Source organism: Lipophrys pholis, assembly GCF_963383615.2.
Source record: "Lipophrys pholis genome assembly, chromosome: 19".
NCBI classification, from domain to species: Eukaryota; Metazoa; Chordata; class Actinopteri; order Blenniiformes; family Blenniidae; genus Lipophrys; species Lipophrys pholis.
In genome coordinates, this window is record NC_137647.1 from 13129586 (window position 1) to 13150578 (window position 20993).

Consider the following 20993-nt stretch of genomic DNA (forward strand, 5'->3'; position numbering starts at 1 on the left):
TTAGAATATGCGTGGGCCCCCTGAGGAGCCCAGGGACCGTCATTAAATTACACACACGCACAAAATTTCTGGTAAAATTGATTTAATCCTGCTTCTTCTCCAATATTCAAGAATCACGGTTCCTAATAATCCCGACTTTTACAGTAATATAGCGCTTTTTTCTCATCTGTTAATTTATTTGCAGATGTTTTTCAAATTTGTACCTTATTACTTTTTTATATGATCATTAATAATTAACATGTTTATCAACTGTTTCCTGAACAAATTATGTTTTGGGGAATGACTAGTAGTCATTAAGTTCAACATGGAACGCCAGTCTTGGCCGGCCAGATTCCAACCTGGGCCTTGACATCGTTTTGGGTCAGGTAGTCAAAACCACTTAAGACTGAATCAAGAACCTGACCAGCATCCTAGGATTAAGACAAGACCAAGATTTTAAACTGCTGAGACTGAGTTAAGACCAAGAGCTTGAAAATGTGGTATTGAGGGCAGATTTTGGTCTTATAGCTAACATACCTTTCAATAATATTTTTGAAAAACATGTATACAACTTAAACCGAATTCCTGATGGGATTTAAAACATTACCTGTATTTATTGATGTAGTAGTCAAGTATCAGCGACATTACAGGAAACAACCAAAACATTTGTGAATTTGATCTGCAGTATTAATCAAAGCCAGCCTCAAATAATAATAAAAAAAAGAACGCTCTTAAAACCTTTTGAAAGACATTGTTATAATATTCAACATATGGGTTAAATCAAGCACACAGGAGTTTATTACATATTAGTTGTGATAAACCTTTATTCATCAACAGCAAGCCCCACTGTAACAGTGTCTACACACATATAAAGGTGAAAAAAGATCATGAAAGAAAATAAACAATACTGTGATAATTGTGAATGACAAAAACAGACTGACTTTTATTAACGGTATAAAGTCAGAACCGGAATGGGCACAAATTTTACTACCGGTAATACAAATCTATCTTACATGTGTATCACTTACAAAATGATTAAAGAATCACCACTGCTCCTCAAAAGCAACATCTGCTTGATAAAATCACTGTGTTGTATAAATCATCCATGAATGAAGATACAAAATAATACTGTACAAAAAATCCTCACACTTAAGCAAAAGTCATGTTACAAAACTAAAACTAAAATAAGTTCAGAGAATTGAAGATCTCCGATAATGTGAGGTTGCCTTATATCCTTCAGGAAATTGTTCACTTCCACGTCGGTATGTGTCCTTTGTGTGTACACTTCATCGCAGGATCATAAAAGAAAAGGCAATGCTGGTTTGTCACCATCAGACATTAATCTGCAGGCATGCTCATTCTAAAAGCAGAAGCTCATGGAGTTTTTAAAATATTTATTCATAGTTAGAGAAACCACGAAGACACGTCCGTTCTACTCTGTCGATTACGGGAAATCTTCAGCCAGCAGCTGCAGAGTGTTTTTTTCTAGAGCCATGTGGATCACATCCAGGTAGTGCAGGAATCTGAAGAAAAGGTAGAAAATAGCTTTGATATATTTTCTTAACAGAGGAATAAAGAAAAAAATTTGATGCTTGATTCCGCAATATTTAAGTAGCATTGATCAGATCATCTAAAAATTAAATATTACAAATTTCAAGCAATTTTGAAAAAACAATGTACAGCACAGCCCAAGATATTTCTACATCAATGCTATGTATTGTATTTTCCAATTTATAGCAGGTTTGGTTTAGATTTTTATCACCAGCCTTCATCACTTGTATTTATTATCTTTCAATTCAGAGCTTCGTGTCAAAGCAAGACCTTATCTGATCACCAAATCTTACTGTGATTTTCTCTGCATGCTCACCTTCGCTTTACTTTGCCTTGCTCCTTCAGCTGCTCAGACCTACAGATGGTGCGTATGACTGGCAGATAGTCCAGAGCTGCTGCTGCTCTGCTGAAAGGAGAACCAAACACTCCTCGAAACGCCAATGTCTCCATCATTTCTCTCCTCTGCTGCACCAGCCTGCAACACAACAATCAACATTTTTTTCCCTTGACTTCTCTGGTGAAATCACATGATTTTGATCACCGTTAAATATTTTTCTTGTTTGACTCACTGTGGTGAACAGGGGCCATCTTGAAACAAACTGTAGCCTTCTTGATGAGCGGCCAGAGGTAGGCTGAGTTCTGCCACAGCCTCTGTTCTCAGCTCCGCTCCGAGCTTCTGCGTTCTGTCCCAGGCCTCCGTCACCGCAGCCCGGCACCTGCAAAAGCTCAGCGCCTCCACAGCCGCCTGGATCTCCAAAGCACTGTCCGTTAAGTGGCGGCCTCCGTCGGCATCCTCTCGCAACTCATCAGTCATCCCGTCTTTAAAGACCACACTGACAGGTGTCATCAGTCTGTGAGCTTTGCCTTCCTCCGGGTTAGAAATCAGGCACGAGTCCATGTAGGACATGTTGTCAAAGAAGTCGGCCAAGGACTGGAGACACTGCGAGACAGGGACACTTTTTGCACGCTCTTCAGGAGTCAGTGGCTTCCTCTTCACGCTTACTGGAGCTGAACTCTCGCCGACCTCCTCCTTTGCCCCAGGGGAGTCCAATCGTTTACTCAGAGAGACAAACCTTTCCTCCGAGTCCGAGAGGATCCCATCCTGGTCCAGGGTACCGTGTCGCCTCTTTTTTCTCATCCTCTGGGATACTTTAATGGGACTTCCACCGTCTGAACAGTCCCCTGCCTCTGCCGTTTGCAATAAACTGGCACTGGATTGCAAAGAGGCAAGAGTCTCTTGCTTTTGTGAGCCGGCCAAAGAACAATGACTTGATTCAGCAGCTGACTGCTCTGCTTTGCGAGTCGAGGCACTCAGCTGTGTGAGGGGTAGAGGCAAAAGGCACTCCATGTTGGAATAGAGGAGGTCAACTCCTCGTCGTTTGCTGCTTGTCAGAAGCTCCCAGCACACTGCCTCATCCACAAGACTAGAGTTCTGTTGAACAACACAACCTGTTATCTTGAAGCCAGTGCTACAGGCAGTGCTCTAACAAATGTCTTGTAAATGAACAATTTACCTTGAGTAGCTCCCAAATGTGTCCCTCTGGTTCGATATTCAGCAGGCCCAGTTTACTCTCAACACAGGTGGCGTTACATTGAGCTGAGGTGAACGGCACAGTTACAGACTTCAGAGAGGCCTCGTTATTCTCAGGGTTTAGTTCGGCTGTTTGTGCAAATGAGGTAAAAATAGTTTTCAGATTTATAAGCCAAGCTGCATCATTAGCTTTCAAATTCTTGACGCTGATTTTCCCACCATTTTGCTTTGTCGTGCTGTCGCCTCCTGTACTGCGAGTCCAGAACTGCAGCTGTAGTAAACTCTGCCTGACGTCGCAGCCGTTCAGTCTGAGCAAAGAGCTGACGTCCGACAGGTCTGTCCTCATGTCTTCAGCCAGACACAGCAGCTGCAGGTAGCTGCCTACATTCAACTGGAGCAGAAAGAGAACACTTAAGACGAATGACAGTAGCAGTTAAAACAAATGTCTCGATGTTAATCACAAAACTAAACCAAACATCAGGTTTAGAAGCCCTTACCACTGAAGGCATTTTAAAATGGAGTTCTTCAAAACTTCCATCAAAGATGGTGCTGAAACCAGGATCTGAAAAAAGAAGAAGATATATTTAAAAACTCAAGTCACAATGAGTGAGCAACACTGTAACACATCTTCTCCCTTTGTGTTAATACGAACCGCTGGTAGTGAGGATGACTGGCCTCTTTGTAGTGGTCATAAATGTCTTGATAGCAGCGAGGAAGCCCAAGTCATCTTCAAAAATCACATCGACTTCTTCAAACAGGATGAGTGAGGTTGCAGTTTTCTTGTTGGGCTCTTCATTGAGTTTCTCTGCTAGGACGGTCGCAGCTGCAGTGCTTCGGTGCTTCTTACTGCCCTCTTGGGCTTTAGTGACTTTTTTGGAGGCAACTTTAAAAACAGAATACAATCAATAAACAATTCCTCCTTTTAAAGACTTAATATAATCATTTGATGTCCAAAAAGAAAACAGGTATGTAATTACCAGGTTGTTCATTTTTAGTAGTGGAAGTTGACTCCTTGTTGGTGGACTGACCCATTTTGAAGAAGTAAGAAGCTAAAGAGGTTGGAGCCAGAGCTCCTCTTTTGGTGCCCCGTGGTGACTGGGGGTGTTTCCTGGGGGAAGGGACCACCCTACGAGGGGAGTTATTCTTTCCTGAAAGACAAAGAAGGAAATCATTTTGTAAAGTTCTCTCAAGTCTCTCACGCTGTCCAGAAACAAACCTATCCGGGTACATACTTGGAGAGGATCCAGGCCTGACGGAGCCAGTGCTGCTGCTCGTGCCGTAGCTGTTGAAGTAGGAAGGTTTGTGGGCGCCGACCCCCTGACTGTCCACCTGGTGTGACTGAGTAGCTTCTTTCAACTGGGACAGAATGAGACGGCCGCTCCGCTGAGATGACGCATTCACCTCGAACACCTTGGCAGACAAATCAGGGGACGAGGAGGAGGATGAAGACCCTTCACAGGTCTATGGCTCTGAAATGCTCATGAGATTTTTACCTTGAAGCCGAGCTCCTGGGCACAGGCGTAGACTGCAGCAGTCTTTCCAACCCCAGTGGGCCCAGTGAGAATCATCGTATTGCACAACATGTCCTCCCCGTCCTCATCTCCACCGCCCCACTCTGAACCTAAAGACAGAAACATACATTAATCAATCCTAAAGTCATAACATTCACTCTAATCAAAACAAAGCAATTCAAACCACTGAAAGTTTAGCTCTTCTAATTTCTCACCACTGCCGTCGTCCTCTTGTTTCTTGTCTTTCTGCTTTTTTCTCTCTTCCCGGTCTGCTCGAAGTTTCCATTCCTTCAGCCAACTAGACAACAAAGGAAACCTTGTAGTCAATAATCATCTCCTGATTATGTTCATTTATTCAAATATGACAAAGCTGAGGGGAAAGGATTATCATTTCCTGTGTTACAGCTGTACATGTATTTCCTCACCTATGTAGCCTCTTTACTGAGGCGGTGTTGTCTATGATGTCAGTGGAGTGCTGCGGCTGATATTTGTCGGTCCACAACACGTCCTCCTTCACCTCATCTGGACAGAAAAAGTTTTATTTTGGTTAAACATGCCATAATGGATTTATTTGTGGTTGCAACAGTTAACAAGTAGTGAGTACAAACATTATTAATCACAAAGAAAAGCAGCAGGTATTGTCATGAGTATATTATTCTTGCTGTTTTCCTAAAAGGTGCGATACAATTTGCAGGAATTAATAGTGTTTATTCCACCAAAAATTATTTCATCCTAAATGAATTCTTCCTATTTTTGTTGTTAAAATATCTCCAAGACATCCACTTCAGTCATCTTGCAAGAAAAACGGGACTATTGCAGCTCTAAAACCCGACCAAGTGAGAACAAACAAAAATAGCATTGGTGACATTATTTGTGTGTAAGTTGAAGCAGGAAGAGCGTCTTTCTGCTGCTGTGCAGAGGTAACAACTGCTGAAACACGACTTGCACCAGGATTTTAACTAACTATTGTATGAAATGTAAAGTAGCATCCCTCCACCTTTACGCAATCACAGAGATGTGTTGAGCAAATTTACTATAGTGGGATGATTCAAGTATTTCGTCACAATCAAAGGCACAGTGGTGCAAATTTTGCAAAAAAGAATGAACTTTTGTTTATAATCACAATTTTAAAAATCCAAATATCGCACCTTTTTGTCCAGGGACTTCTCCCACAACCAAGTCATCCAGTATGACCACAGAATCTTCGTCAACTGGGATGGCCGTAGTTTTGTCTTTCTCCTCCTCGGATTTCTGACTTCTTGAGCGGCGTCCTCGTTTGTTTGACTCTGCTTCGGCGGCAGGGCCGTTTTTCTTTGAACGATTGGACCGCAGTTTCTTTGCCACCTTTGTGGTATTTTCTTCATCATTTCTCCTCTTCCTCTTCCCGCACACTGGTTCAGCTGACAGTGGGGTGCTCTTGACTCCAGTTACAGCCTCTGTTTAGAAAGTAAATATGATAGTTGTTCATAGGAATTCTGACCTTATTTGATGTATTCCTCTATCATTTAAAACTGAAGCGTGTGAACAATGAAAACAAAATTCACAAAACTTTCACTGTACGAGTGCAATAACTCGTCATTCACTGACCGGAGGTTTTGTACTGCTGCTGATACTCGGCGCTTCTCTTCTGGAAGCGAGTCATGAACATCTGTGCAGGGAACTGAGGGTTTGAGGTACTGAGCTCCTCCATCAGAAGCTGACGAACGCTTTCAGAAATCTCCGATCGACGGCCTGAACTCTGGAAGGAAACGGCAAAATGTCACATCTGGTATTAAACTTGAAAGATAAAAACAGAAAGCACAAACATGATAAGTTAGAAATAAGCACTTAATGTGTTTTTATGAGGATTTTAAATATATTAAATCAATAAAACAGACACGAAGCAGCTTTAAACCAAACAAATTTCAACCCACTCTTTGATAACAGCTTCTGGGAGCTGCTTCCGTCTTCAGAAAAAGTGGGCTGCTAACAGAGGGATACGGGCTGGATGTTCGACTCCAAGGGGCCTTTAGATGACACAGTAATGAAGACTCCGGCCAAGGCAGACTCCATAAGGGACAATCTGTCAATAGACATTCAAAATTAGCTTCGACCTGTCTTTCTAGTCTCATATCTAGAAGAGGCAATGGTCATTCAACCATGCTATGAAGGAAGAGCCTACCATTTGGTGGTTGTGTTGTGTGTGTCACTGGTTGAAAAGAGGAACAGGAGAGAGAGTATGCCTCTTTGGTGGCAGCCGTCTTGGCTATTTGCTTTTTGAAGGATTCCGGAAAACCACTCTTCAAGAACTCCCTGCGAGCCTTGAACTGCCCGTCGTCCTGGGAGTTTTCAGAGTCGTCACGACTGCTGTCGTCAAAGATGGAAATCACTGCGGAGACTTTCCTACCAGTCTTCTCCGTGTCTTTACAGCCTGTTAGAAAGTACAGCACAATTTATTAGATAAAAGGCAGCAAGACAGTCGCAAAACTTTGACATTAGAGGAAAGAAGACTACCTGCAGCAGCTTTGGCCTCATTTCCAGCTGCAGCCGCTCGGCCAAGAACGTCATTCAGGCTGCGTAAAGACTTCTGGCTTTTAGTCTTTTCTGTTGCTTTCTGAGAACCGGCTGATTTGGTTTCCTCGATGAAAACGATTGAATCCTATCAGAGTAAACCACACCATGCTCTTTACAGATAATCTCAACAAGCCACAAACACAGGACACTCCACTGCAGTGGAATCTCCCTGTAGCCAAAGCAGTGATGAAGAGAGCTGTACATATTTAATCTATGAAGCCCCCTAATGAAATATAAAACCTGTCGACAGACTTTCGGGAAGCAAACGAGGTAAATTTTCTTCTTTTTTAACTGTTTGTAGCAGATTTCCGAATGAAATGTACTTTTTCTTCTTCCATTTTCAACATGACAGATTGTTGAGTCTCCCACTGAACTCAATGTACAGTTAAATGCTGTATTGTTTCACTTACTCTTCTTTAATATTTAGGGGATTTTTTTCTTAATGGAATAATTTTAATGTTATTCACCTAACTCATATTTCCCCATTTTCGAATATCACGTTTCTTGAAATTATAATGACAATTAATACAATGTCTTCACATTTCCCTGTAATTTGTGCAAATGCTTTTGTGTAACAAAGTGTCTTGAAAAAATGAAAAGACAGTAATAACATCTATAAGCCTGTGACCTCAATATGAACTAGATCAGTGTGTTTAAATGCATTTTTGGATAACATGAGTTCCTCTTTAAAGTGACTAGTGGTCTGTCTGTCTGTCTTACTGGTTGTTGAGCGTACCTCATCGTCACAGTAGCTCCTCTTGACTGAGGCCTCAGTCCGTGATGAACGCCTTAAGGTGCCCTTTTCCTCCAAAAATGATTTCTTACTCTGAACCACTTTAGCTTTTTCCACCAACCTCTTCGCCTGCTTCCTTTTTTCAGACTCATCCGAATTCTGAAAAAGGTAAAAAAAGAACGTAAGAAAATGCTTCAAATTATTTTCAAAATAGGTTGACGTCAAAAAAGTGTAGAAATATCATACAAAACAATACCAGACTTACTTTTGAAGTAGTTTTTTTGTCACTAGTACGTTTCGCCTCTGCTTTTCTCTGGACTCTAGTTAATTTAATCCTTTAACAAGATATGGATAAACGTTTTAAAAAAAAAAGAAAAGAAAAACATTTCAAAGAAAACTTATGTGGCAATGCTTACAAATGCATTTCATATGGTATAATGGGATAGTTTGAAATGATATGCAGCCATGTATCACCTGATTGGACTTCCCTGTGCATCAGGGGGGGTCATCATCTCTGATACAAAGACGTCCCGTTTGGACTTGCGTGTCTTTGGAGTGGACACAGTTATGGGGCTGTCCAGAGGCTCAGCGGTGGCAAAGTCAGCCTTTGACTGATTGCATTTTCTGGTTGTCCTGACAGCTGTCTGCTTGGTTTCAGGTGTTTTTCTACCTGCAGTTTCTCGTTTGGATCTCCTCACAGCTTGGACGGAGGACGTTGCAGCAGGCTCCACTTGCTCATCATCAACTTTAACAATCTTTGTAACTATTTCGTCTACAACTGTAGCAGCAGCGGTAGCAGCAGCAGGGGTGGTCTCAGTCTCTTTTTCCTCTTTGGCTTTGTTTCTGCCTCTTCTTGATGACTTCACACGGGCTGCAGTACGTCCCTTAGAAGCTTGAGCCACTTCATCCACTGGAATGACAGCGTCATCTTCAGCATCCACAGTATTCTCCTGAAGTTGCTTTTGTTTGACTTGGCTTTTGACAGGTTTTGTTTTCGATCCATCCATGCTGGGCTGTTTGAAAGCTGCCATGAACTGCTTCTTTTCTGCTTCACTACACTTTGGAGTAGATTCACTGTCAATCTCTGCAAGCTCCAGATCCTCCTCCTCAAGAACTACATTCGATTTGCGTTTGAAAATCACAGGAGATTGTTGTCCAGTCACTGTGTCAACAGAGGAAATCACCTGCATGGGACTATTCGCCCCTTTCCTCTGATTAAAAATGGAAGCTATTTTTCCCACCATCTTAGTGGATTCTTGTTTTGGTGAAATTGTATGCACTTCAGCCTGGATGGTGACTGTTCGGGGTGATGCCAGGACAGCTGTTTCTCCACAGCCCACATCTTCTTCAGCATTGCAGGTGTCAACCTGGTCGGTGTCTAATTTTTCTACCCTTGTGATTCTGGCTTTTTTCCCATTTTGCTCATCTGTCTTTTCTTCACTCTGACTCCGCACAAAGTCCTCAAAGGAGATTGTCACTGTGCTGTTGTTTAACGGAGATGCCTCACCTGGGCTGGCCTCTGTGCCAACATCACACAAGGCCCTCTCCGTCTCACTCTCCACTCTTTCTGAAGGCTTTGTTTTCTCCTGCAGTTTCTTTTTAGCATTTCGTGCAGAACTTTTTACTTCACTTCTTGAAGGAGCAATGGGAGATGACTCAGTAATGCTCAGTGATGGCTTGCGTTCAACACTTCTCCCACATTTAGGAGCATTATCACCATGTTTCTCTTCCACCCCCTGCTCAGCACCATCAGGCTTGAGTGCTGATATTTCCACTGTGGCACAAGACCGGGAACAAACTTGGGAGAGCAGAGCTGCTGTATCACTGCCGAGGACATCATTGTTGCTCACTTTTGCGGCTAAATCTTTACTTTCACATGAATCCTCTATGACAATGCAGCTTCCCTCATCTGTACAATCAATAGTTTCAATTGCAACAAGCTTCCTTGCAGTTTTACTGGACTTTCCTCCCCGTTTTTGAGACGACGGTTTTCCTGCAGAGACAGATTGCTGAGAATTTTCTTTAGCTTGTTCAGGCGTGCTACCCCTTTCTTTAGAAGCCGGAGCCTTGCGACTAAAGTAGTCCATGATGTTGTTGGAGCGTGGAGGAGAGAAGGGCTTCTCTACAGGCTTGGTCACGGGTGAAAAATAGTTTGTGATTGTCTTGACAACAGGGCTGCCACCATCTTTGCGAGATTTCTTGCAAGGCTGTTAAAATGAATATCAAAGTTAGTCTGCTATATGACTGAAAAAAAGAAGAAAAAAAAATATTTGAATGAATTATGGATGCAGTTAATGTCATGACAATACCTGCTTATCAAAGTCCTCAATGACAGAAGCCATAGCCACAACACCAGCCATAATGTATGATGACCTATAACCAAAAATATACATGTATAATAATGTAACAGAGCTATAAAATGGTCATGTTCACCATATACCAATTTGTTACAAGTCTATAACGAAAATATATTGGGACAGTGAAAAGAGCTATGCAAGGCTCACAAATGAGCAGACGTGCACATTACATAAGTACAAGTAAGTTTCTGTTTGTTTCTGGATCTTTCACTGTGTTCATATGTCAAACACTCACCGATAATGCTGAACTGGTAAATTGCTCCGACTTCAGATAAAGTTTTTTGCAGCTTGTTGTTACATTTATCGCCTGGTCTTCCGGCTGTTTGTTGCCAGCAGAGACACATACGTCAATGAAAAACAACAAGCTAGCAGCTTCTGCTCGACGCTCGTCTCGAAGCGGCTCCCCAAGGTTCGCCAAACATGTCCTCCGCCACTCACGGGCACTGGGAGGTTGAAGTCTAAACGTTACGCGGATAATATCCAGGTGTTGTCATTGGGAATTCAAGACACATTACAATTCTCCCAAGCTGGAGTTTCAAAAACGCGCCAGTCAGTTCGCAAACGAAAAGCGCCAAATGTACGTGACCTTTGACTGGACGCGATTCGGCCAATCACAACACGGGGAAACGATTCCGTCATTTCCTGATGCGCATTGCCCAAAACAAAGATGGCGTGTAAAATTACTTTTTTATTTTTTTTTATTTTATTTTACCAAAAAACGAAAATACGATGGGCAAATTCAAGAGGTCTTTAGATTATTAAGTGATTTTGTTGACTGTTCGCCCGTGGTGTGTTTCCCTACTTTTTATGGCCATATGTCAGCTCATAACACACACAAAGAAAATAAAAAATAAAGTGTGTATGATTATTATGTTATATATATAAGGATAAGCATGCATTACTATCCAGCTTTAAACTTGTCATATATTAAACACTGATGTGTCTTCATCCTTGCTCGGGAAAAACACCTCTTCCACCAAGTGAGTGCTCAAATTCACATTATTAGAGTCAGGTTTCATTTCTTGTAATTCTGCATTATATTCTTATTTTGTATGAATAAAAGACAAACATATATATACATATGTATGTATCCCATTTAAACGTTATGCTTCAAAAAAATCAATATGAACGCTTTTAGGCCGTGTGTCTCTATCCCACACAGATTTCTGGTAAGTTAATAGCACATTTATTTATTTATTTATTTATTTATTTATTTATTTATTTATTTATTTATTTATTTATTTATTTATTTATTTATTTATTTATTTATTCGGTTTGTTATTTGTTTATTTATTTTGTGCTTTAAAATATCTGGGACAAAACATTTAAAATACAGTGCATTTGAAAAGTTTATGGGGTTGAAATGTTCCACTTTGAATTAAAATCGGAGTTTCACATTTCTATTCCATGCAAAACACGTGTACACAGTTCGTTATTACTTGTAACATCAAGCTGATCAATCAATCGTCTTGGAGGAGTGAAATCGCGAATGATCCTTCTCGGCCGCCGTCGCGTCTCCACCGCTGTCCTCTCCTCCGTCTCTCCTCACTTTCCCTTCTCCTTCACTCTCTCTTCACTCCCTTCCCCCCCCCCTCCCCCCTCCCCCCCGTGGCCCGTCTCCCGGCTGTCATGTCGGAATATAACGCGGTACCTCCGCCGGGCTCCGGGCCGCTCCTCGGCGGACAGCCGGCTCTCGGTAACGGTGCTGGTGGCATGAAGAAGGATGCGTTCGCGGACGCGGTGCAGCGGGCCCGGCAGGTGAGCGGCGTGTTGTGGATCCGCGGCTCGCAACAGCTGTTAGCATGAGAGCTAGGCGCTTTCACTCAAATCATATACAACCACTGAGCAAATAACTTTCAATAAATGTACTTTTACTGTGCAACGCCCGTGCACAATCAGTTAAACATGTAATTTGTTTTTAAGGTTAATGTTGACAATATAATATTGGACTTACAGTGAACGGTCTTTCAGTGTTAATGTCATATATTGTGACACTAAAGAAAAAAAAAAACATTTTATGCGCTTCATGACATTTGGAACTCAGAAGTGGTAGCACCCACAGAGTACATTCAAACTTACTTTAGTGGCTGATATTAAAATGTTCGACAATGACATCAAATTGTACTTCAGGAACAAAAACACCAATCTTTCTGCATCTGGTTAAGCATCTTTGACAGTGTCTGTTATAGCTTGTGCCCAACATAGAACTTTCAAAGTAGTCTAAATGCTCTTCTAAATCCCTGACTTCAGGTGGAGCTCAGATGCCATTACATGTCCCATTAATGCTCTACATTGTCCAGTTACTGTATGAATTCACACTGACAGCTTGATTTATTTCCTTCAAAAACAATTATATATGTTTTAAATGATTTTCAGACGTAGTAGCCTCCATCATCTTTCTCTTGCTGGACATTGTTGTAGACGACCCATCTGTCATTGTGTCCTGCAGTTGTCTTGGCGTCACCACTGAGGACATTCATTTCAACATGTCCGTGTCATTCTTCAACTCATTTTTGTTTTCATCCAACTAAAGCGGGAGAGCAAGATTTGCTATTTTGTTTTGTAACAGTCTGGAAATTCACATCACTGTCATGAGTCACTGTCGGCATTCTCTCTGGGTTTATTCTGCCTTCGCCCACAGTTAGCTGTTATCGGCTCCGGTGCCCTTTGACCCTGAAAGAAATGATGTAATATCAAAGATGGGTGGACGTTTCAGCCCAGATATAGACTCTGGGTTCCCAGCAGGTCTCTGCTAGTGATTTCTAGAACTTTATTAAAACCAAAACCATACGGACCCCGTCAGTCACTGCTTTTACAACACATTTTTATTCTCTCATTTTATTGAATACAGTATTTTTTGTTGCCAACTGTTTATTGTTGTTGTGGGGGTACTTGGTAGCTGTATTGTAACAAAGGCTACATGATCATCATTTTCATCTCATCGGTATTATTAAAAATTCATAATAATCAGTACATTACTGCTTGCGAAGTCTATACATCCATCTTCTATACCGATTTATCCAAGTCAGGGTTGCGAGTATTTTGGAAGAAGACAAGATACATTCATGACAAGACACCAATCCCTCCGAGGAAAACCAAAGAGTCATAGACAGATTCACACACGTTCACACTTAATGGAACACTTTTCTGAAGTGTGGGAGGTAATCCGAGTATCTACTGAAGCACACGGAGCGTTCTTCCTCTGTGACAAGAGCACTAATCACACTTTTGTCTTATTCCAAAGTCTACAATTGGAGACGTAGTTCACGGATAAAGAGTCAGTTGTCATGATGAGATTTATTTATTTATTTAATTTTTTTCAGATTGCTGCTAAGATTGGTGGTGATGCTGGTCCTCCCTTGAACAACAACTCTACATCAGACGGCTTTCCCTTCACTGCACAGAAACGGCCATTGGAGGACGCAGGTAAGAGCAGCCATGCCTGTTTATACACTGTTGGTATTCTCACTCGCGTCCCCGATTACAGTTGCGACTTGTCATTTCTTCACCTGACAGAGGAACCCGAGAGCAAGAAGCTGGCTGCACAGAGTGACCTGGAATCAACCAAAGCTCTGTGTAAGTGTTGATCTGCTGACAGGCTGCTCTACCGTGTTAACTATTCGCAGTATACAGGGTCGTCTCTTCACTCTTGGCTTGCGCCGTCTGTCCTGTCCTCACACATTCCGACGGTAACCCGAAACGCTGACTTGCTCCCTTGACTTCTCCTTTTTGTCTCGTCCCGTCTCAGCTATCGGTGCGCAGTTAGCTGCTCTTGCACAACAAAGGTGAGAACTTACGGCTGCTGTTTGTCTTTATACAACTATTAATTCATGGAGTGCAATTAGGCTGGAGACTGTTGCTCAGCTTGTTGCCTCTCGCTCTTGTCATCATCTCCACTTGGTGATGTTTTCAGACCCGCCTCCACCACAGAGGAGTACAGTGTTCCTGACAGTATGGTGGGACTCAGTGAGTGCAGGTTCAGCATCCTACTTACATTCACACTTATTCCACACATTTCAAACACGGTGACTCCTCCTTTCTTTGCCCCCCAGTCATTGGCCGTGGAGGTGAACAGATCAATAAAATTCAGCAGGAGTCAGGTTGCAAGGTTCAAATAGCTCCAGGTACAGACGGTTGTCTAAACAATTGACCACTTTTATCAAAATGTACAAGTATTTTTTTGAAGTCGTTGTTAAATTGAGGAATGCATGTGCTGTTTGTGTGTCCAGACAGTGGAGGTCTTCCAGAGAGGAGTGTCTCTCTCACCGGCTCTCAAGACTCGATAATGTAAGTTCCTGTACAAGCCTCAGGAATGACTGCCAGTGATTACCTAATCAAACATTTGACATGTTGGCAGCTGTTCTTCACATCCCATTTTAAATACACCGTCCAGCCTTGATTACATTATTGTAATATTTATTCAGTGTAACTTTACATTTTAACCTTCCAGTATTTATGTTGACACGTCTGTGGACTAACCACTGAGCGCTTGCCTGACCAGGAAAGCCAAGATGCTGCTTGATGAGATCGTATCCAGAGGAAGAGGTACCCCTCCTTCTTCATTTCATGAATCCACCAATGGGCAGGATGGGGCGGTTCATGAGATGATGATACCTGCTGGCAAGGCCGGCCTCATCATTGGGAAGGGAGGAGAGACCATCAAACAGCTGCAGGTATGATGGAGAACAAAGGAATATCTTTTACATTCTGTACTTTCAGATGCACACGTATGTCGATGTGATATTTGCCACTTGCTGCACTTATCTATTTTTAAGATATTCACTCTGCACATCTTAGTGTGTGAATAAGAAAATGGTGGTATTGTTTATTTGTGTATTTTACCAGGAACGTGCAGGGGTAAAGATGATCCTCATCCAGGATGCTTCTCAGGGACCCAATGTTGACAAGCCTCTGCGGATTATCGGAGATCCGTACAAAGTCCAGGTAGAAATTGGAAATTCTGTCTGTAGTTATCTTGTAAAACAAAATGCTTCTCCATATCCAGTAATTCTAATCTTGCTCCGTTTTTCAGCAAGCCCAGGAGATGGTGCAGGAGATTCTACGGGAGAGAGATCATGGCGGCTTTGGAGAACGGAACGAATTTGGTTCTCGGATGGGAGGAGGCATGGATGTAAGTTCGATTGAAGAGCGATAAAGATTCTGTTGAACAAAATCCAAGCTGCTCGAGAAAATAACCAGCGTGCGTTTTCCACTCAGATCCCAGTACCACGGCACTCAGTTGGTGTGGTCATTGGCCGCAATGGGGAGATGATAAAGAAGATCCAGAATGATGCAGGAGTCAGGATACAGTTCAAGCAAGGTGTGATTTCCATCAATCATCTCCGGTGCTTTATACATTTTAAGGTTTGTAGAGAACTGGAGTCACTCCCAGCAGAATGTGAGTGAAGGCAGGGCTACCAACCCATCGCATTGCAACCACAGAAAGACATTCACCTTTATACCTATCGGGGTCACCAATTAACATCACATGCCTGCTTGCTGGACTATGAGAGTAAACTAGAGTGTATAAAGAGATACAAGGCCATTAAAATTCTAGTTGCAAGCGAGCCATAGGTGAGTGCCGTCGTCTTCTTGGAGGAAATGTGTTCTGCTATTTGCATGACAGGCAACTCAATGTGAGCCAGACAAACACAGGCTTTGGTTTGTCCTTCATTACATGATTTCCTATCATGCGGCCATCATGAGTTCATAATGGGAGTCGCAAGATAAATTTATTTATTTTCTTGTGCCAAACAATAGAAGTTTAGTTATGGATAGAAAAGAAGCGCCATATGAAATACGACCTTGGGCTTTGGCGTAAATCAGGATAAAAGACTCAATCTGTACCCGAAAAGGACTTGACACAGTTTAGAAAATATCTAGCTAAATAATACTAATTTCTTCTACAAACAAAACTTCATGGGTTATCAAACTCATATTCTATGAAGAAAAGTTACTACATTTGAGGTAACTAGAAAATACTCTTGTCCAGGTTCCTGGTTCAGATTTTAAATCAGGCTGACCTTAATGCATTTTTTGGTGGGTTTTGATCAAGAGGAGTGACTTTTACAGAGTTGAGCGTTGATTCTCAGCAATGCCAGTTTTGCCTGAATAGTCAGATTCAGCTTTTGCTTGATGCGCCTACCAACACTTCTCAGATGACGGGACGGGTCCAGATAAGATTGCCCACATCAGTGGACCCCCGGACCGCTGCGAGCACGCTGCCCAGATCATCAGCGACCTGCTGCAAAGCATCAGGGTCAGGGAGGAGGGACAAGGGGTATGGATCACTTCCTCTCATACTGTCAACTGCTGGTGATTGGTTTTCAATCAAAATAAACGGCCATTGAAACTTTGTCTCTTGCGTCCACAGGGGCCTCCAGGTCCTCCAGGCATGCCGGCAGGCAACAGGGGTCGAGGCGGGGGACAGGGTAGCTGGGGTCCCCCTGGAGGGGAAATGACTTTCTCTATACCCGCCCACAAATGTGGGCTTGTGATTGGCCGGGGAGGGGAGAACGTCAAGGCCATCAACCAACAGACCGGGGCGTTTGTGGAAATCTCTCGACAGCCGCCCCCCAATGGGGACCCGAACTTCAAGCTGTTCATCATCCGAGGGTCGCCACAGCAGATTGACCACGCCAAACAGCTCATTGAGGAGAAGATTGAGGCACGTGCCTGTTTTTTTGTTTTGTTTTGTTTTAGTATTCAAGTATTCTCGTAAAAAGTGGCAGTTCTAGTTATTTCCAGGACAAAATGACATAAACTCCATTTGTTATTTTTAGAGATACGTGCTACTGTGTGTGTGTTTACTATCTCCACAAGTGCTGCAGCCGGTTAACCAGACGAATTGTTCCTCGGTGTAAATCCACTTGTACAACCGTGTGATGTGCTATTGTGTTGGTGTGTTTCAGGCTCCTCTGTGTCCCGTTGGTCCAGGGCCAGGTGGACCAGGTCCCGTAGGACCAATGGGTCCCTATAACCCAAACCCCTATCCTCCGGGCCCACCAGGCGCTCCGGGTCCACCACAGTGAGTCGAACAAAGACCACGTTTGAAAATAAAGCTCTCATTCATTGAAATTGCTAATGCATTAATATGGTCAAGTTTCTAACAGTGGACAACTTGTTTTACATCTTCCTCCTCAGCGGTGGACCTCCAGGTCCTCCCCAGTACACCCCTCAGGGCTGGAGCAACACCTACCAGCAGTGGCAGCCCCAGCCGCCCCACGAGCAGAGTGAGTCGCTCTCGACGTCACTGCCTCTGCTGAATCTGAGCCATAAATCTTCATCAGTCTTCATTCTAACGTTATCAAACACATTCGACTCAGCACTTATCTCAAACTGCACGTCTGCCGTACCTCCATGGAGTTATTCCTGATGAGTAATAACATGATTTTCTAAATCTGGAAAGGCCAGCAGGAGTACTGATGGAAGTGTTGTTGTGAGATGTATGTTTTGCAGCTTTGGCTAACCCTCTTTCTGTTTCCCCCCCTGGTCTCCAAGCCCGGTCTCCAGGCCAGTAGCAGGGGCTCACCCTCACCCTATGAGGACCTCACCCCTCCACCCTGCGTCTTTTCTAGGCAAGGCAGCAGCCAATGACCCCAATGCAGCCTGGGCGGCCTACTACGCTCAGTACTACCAGCAGCCGTCTGCGGGCGCTGTGCCATCCCAGTACCCCGCAAACCCAGCTGGAGGTGCTCAGACGTCTGGGGACCAGACCCAGCCTGCACAGGCTCCCGGGGGTCAGCCAGACTACACCAAGGCCTGGGAGGAGTACTACAAGAAGATGGGTGAGGCCCCAAAAGAAGAGGGAAAAAAAACCCTCTGATATACAATACCCATACAATACCAATGATTAATGATTTGAACAATTAAAAACAAATGTTTTTATTATGAGTCGTGAGCTATGACATTCTGAGTATTATATTGCCTATGAAAATGTACTTTGTTTATTTATACTGATTTAAAAATGTCATAAAGTCAAAATGTAAAAGGAAGTTAGTCTTGAAAATATCTGCATGAACATCCAGCAGTAAAAACATTTCATATCAAAATATTTTAGTGCAAAACTTTCCAGTTATACATCACTTTGCTGTTCAATTATTTGTTTTTGTTTGATTCTAAAAACCTAATGGTAAAATATGAAAGAATGTGATTTATTCACTGCATTAGAGGATATTTAGTTTACGTTCCCTGGTGTTTTGCTCCAATCTTGGAGTTCCAAATTCACGTTGCTGTTTATTGTCACTTCCAGGGCAGACAGGCGGCTCTGTGCCTGGACCGGCAGCCGGAGCCCCCGGAGCCTCGGCGGCAGCAGCAGGCTCAGCGTCCACAGCGGGGGGCCAGCCGGATTACAGCGCGGCCTGGGCCGAGTACTACAGGCAGCAGGCGGTGTACTATGGACAGACGGGACAGGCCCCTGGTCAGCCTGCAGCCGCTGCCCAGCAGGGACAGGTTGGTACAGAGCCTGCGTCGTGTGGCTTCAATCGGCCTGCAGGATTTCACACTTTTTCACAACTTTCTCCAACTGCTTGTGTTGTAGGCGCCGTGAGAGGATGTTGTGATCAAAGACGAGGACACTGAACTCTCAGCCAGGATCCAGCCATCATTTTTCATTTTTATTAATTTTTTTGTTCCAAGAAGAAAGAACATCCTTACCACTGAACAGCTGGAGGATTTGAACTGAAATGTCAATTGAACCAGTGCTTTGCTGCTGAGCGGAGGAAGAAGACTGAGAGACGCACACTAAGCTTCTCGATGCCTCTGCGTACATTTCTATTGACATGGACGCCTTGAATCGCTTACTTCGTTGACCAGGTTGCCCATGCATCCGTCTCATCTTTATTATCTTCCCACTTTAAAGCACTTACCTTCATATCGCCAGTATTATCGTATCAACTAAATTGCACAGAGCTTTTAGGATATAATCATTACTTTTTTTTTAAGGTGTTAAGCTTTTTCTTTTTTTTCGTTGGGGGGGGGGGGGGTAATTTAAAAGTCTGTGTGTTTGGATAGTTTGAACTTCTGAATGTGGGAGACGGTTATAAGTGTACAAATGTGATACTGCAGTTTTTGATTCATGCATGTGGGACGATGAGCAACCGTTGCAGTTTGTCGGGGTAGATGGGTCGAAGAATAAAGCAGAAATAAAGAGCAGGGCTGCCCTGCATTCTCCAGAGCAGCGTCCTTCAGGCTTCTAGTGATTAGTAATGTATGCTTTTGTTTCTGTGACGTCTAGGAAAGATCTACGAGTCTGGATGTGGCTACAAGTTTAGAATGAACGTGTGGTTCATGTGGCTATAATTTCAAAACTTCCTGCAGCTTATTTTAAATGATTGTCTGTCTATGCACTATACTCACCTTTTTCCAGTGTTTGAAATGTATTTTCCGCAGTGCGTTTGCGACCTTGAACTTTTGGCTTTATGGGGTTAAAAAAAAAACGTCTTGGTTTGGATGAAAGATTAAAAAGAAGAAAAGGGAATTTGTACTCATTTTGAAACTGGTTATCAGATTTTTTTTTTGAAAATTCTTACAGTACAAAACAACGTTGAACTCCTCAGGATGAAGGTGTATTCGTCTTTTTTTTTAAAGCTTGTTTTTCCATTAATGATAACATCAAGTTTTGCCATTCCAGTCATATTTGTTATGCAAACTAACGTCTTCCAACATGTCCCACTGGAGCAGATACTGTGTATATACATATATTCAGCAATATAAGGCTTTTTCTTTTAAAATCGCGGAGATTGTTTCGGGTGTGATTCATGTATTCTGATCGGCAGCTGTGAGTCTTGCCTTTGGCAGCAATGTTGATATTATTAATAGATGACCACCAGCAGCAATACTCAGAATAAATAAAACAAACAAACACTAATGTGAATTACTGTAAAACTGGTGTTGTATGATTTTGTGTTGCATAAACATAAAACTCAGGTTGTTGTGTGATAGATCCACCACTAGATGTCGCCCGTAATCCCATTCAGAGTGTAAAGATAAAATTCAGTCATACAAACCTCTTCAAGCATCCATGAATTAGTCCCTGAAATGAAATCCAGTTTCATTGGATGATCCATCCAGTTATTGTTGCAGGAAAATGTTCTGATATTGTGAGAAAATAGCATTGATTTTTATTACTTAAGGTAAAATTACATTAGAATAGAAAATTTGCTTGTAAAAAATCTAAATAAATGCAAAAATTCACTATGGACTATATATTTACATGGAAAAATGTAACCTTTCAATCTTTATAGGTCAAATCCAATGCTGCTAATGTAGAGCAATGACTCAGAATGTAGTAGATTCAATTGTTTTGTACGCATATACACTTGCAAGACATAGGCTTTTCTTTATTGTATCGTGGATTTGAGGCACGTCTCAACAGACAAGAGTTTATAACCTTTAGAAGTAATGATTTTTATTTTTTTTAATTGAAAGTATGAATCTGTCAATTTATATCAGTTAATATTTGGACAAAATATTTGAATAAAATCATAAATTGAACCATGACTAAAGTGTGCGGAGTGTCAGTTTAAAAAGTGTTTGTGCGAGTGAGTTGAAACAATGTCTATTGATGCATAACAGTGAATCCTGTGGCTTAACATAATCTAACTAATTTGATGTAGAAAAGGAGCAATAGCGGCCTAAAGGATGGAGGAGCAAGCTTGTGTTCGCAAGTTCGAATCCCGCTGCCGCATGAGTGTGGCAAACAAAGCCTTATATTTTCTAACCTTCATATATGTCTTTGTGGTAACAAAAATGACTATATTTGACATGAGCTTTTATTC

The 20993-nt window shown here is 42.4% G+C and overlaps 2 protein-coding genes across 3 annotated transcripts; one reads left to right on the top strand and one right to left on the bottom strand.

Annotated features, from left to right (window-relative positions):
• Positions 1-780: 780 nt before the first annotated feature.
• Positions 781-10809, bottom strand: atad5a (ATPase family AAA domain containing 5a). 2 transcript variants are annotated; one of them, XM_080487157.1, is made up of 22 exons: positions 10451-10809; positions 10168-10231; positions 8333-10065; positions 8124-8193; positions 7862-8017; positions 7066-7210; positions 6734-6982; positions 6486-6634; positions 6160-6310; positions 5721-6008; positions 4998-5094; positions 4788-4870; positions 4555-4682; positions 4294-4471; positions 4039-4209; positions 3714-3944; positions 3559-3623; positions 3281-3452; positions 3045-3190; positions 2100-2962; positions 1847-2005; positions 781-1502 (listed from the first exon to the last, which is right to left on the bottom strand). In XM_080487157.1, exons 2-22 carry the CDS (start codon positions 10216-10218, stop codon positions 1424-1426), a joined length of 5364 nt encoding a protein of 1787 aa, XP_080343283.1. In that variant the 5' UTR covers positions 10219-10231; positions 10451-10809; the 3' UTR covers positions 781-1423. The 2 variants fall into 2 exon arrangements, with proteins under 2 accessions (XP_080343283.1, XP_080343282.1); XM_080487156.1 differs by having other exon boundaries at positions 788-1502; positions 3045-3452.
• Positions 10810-11840: 1031 nt separating this feature from the next.
• Positions 11841-20096, top strand: LOC308124982 (far upstream element-binding protein 2-like). The gene is made up of 18 exons (XM_080488420.1): positions 11841-11973; positions 13539-13641; positions 13732-13791; positions 13964-14000; positions 14129-14181; positions 14268-14339; positions 14445-14502; positions 14717-14888; positions 15061-15159; positions 15248-15346; positions 15433-15535; positions 16374-16495; positions 16589-16882; positions 17127-17242; positions 17359-17447; positions 17793-18002; positions 18467-18666; positions 18755-20096. The coding sequence occupies exons 1-18, from the start codon at positions 11845-11847 to the stop codon at positions 18761-18763; spliced, it is 2025 nt and encodes a 674-aa protein (XP_080344546.1). The 5' UTR covers positions 11841-11844; the 3' UTR covers positions 18764-20096.
• The last annotated feature ends 897 nt before the right edge of the window (positions 20097-20993 follow it).

Coding starts and splice junctions, on each gene's coding strand:
- LOC308124982 (XM_080488420.1), top strand. CDS start 11,845: ATGTCGGAATATAACGCGGTACCTCCGCCGGGCTCCGGGCCGCTCCTC. Junction 13,642..13,731: donor ACGGCCATTGGAGGACGCAG/GTAAGAGCAGCC, acceptor TTCACCTGACAG/AGGAACCCGAGAGCAAGAAG. Junction 14,340..14,444: donor CAAGGTTCAAATAGCTCCAG/GTACAGACGGTT, acceptor TTGTGTGTCCAG/ACAGTGGAGGTCTTCCAGAG.
- atad5a (XM_080487156.1), bottom strand. CDS start 10,218: ATGGCTGGTGTTGTGGCTATGGCTTCTGTCATTGAGGACTTTGATAAG. Junction 8,194..8,332: donor GCACAGGGAAGTCCAATCAG/GTGATACATGGC, acceptor ATCTTGTTAAAG/GATTAAATTAACTAGAGTCC. Junction 1,503..1,846: donor CAAGGCAAAGTAAAGCGAAG/GTGAGCATGCAG, acceptor CCTTTTCTTCAG/ATTCCTGCACTACCTGGATG.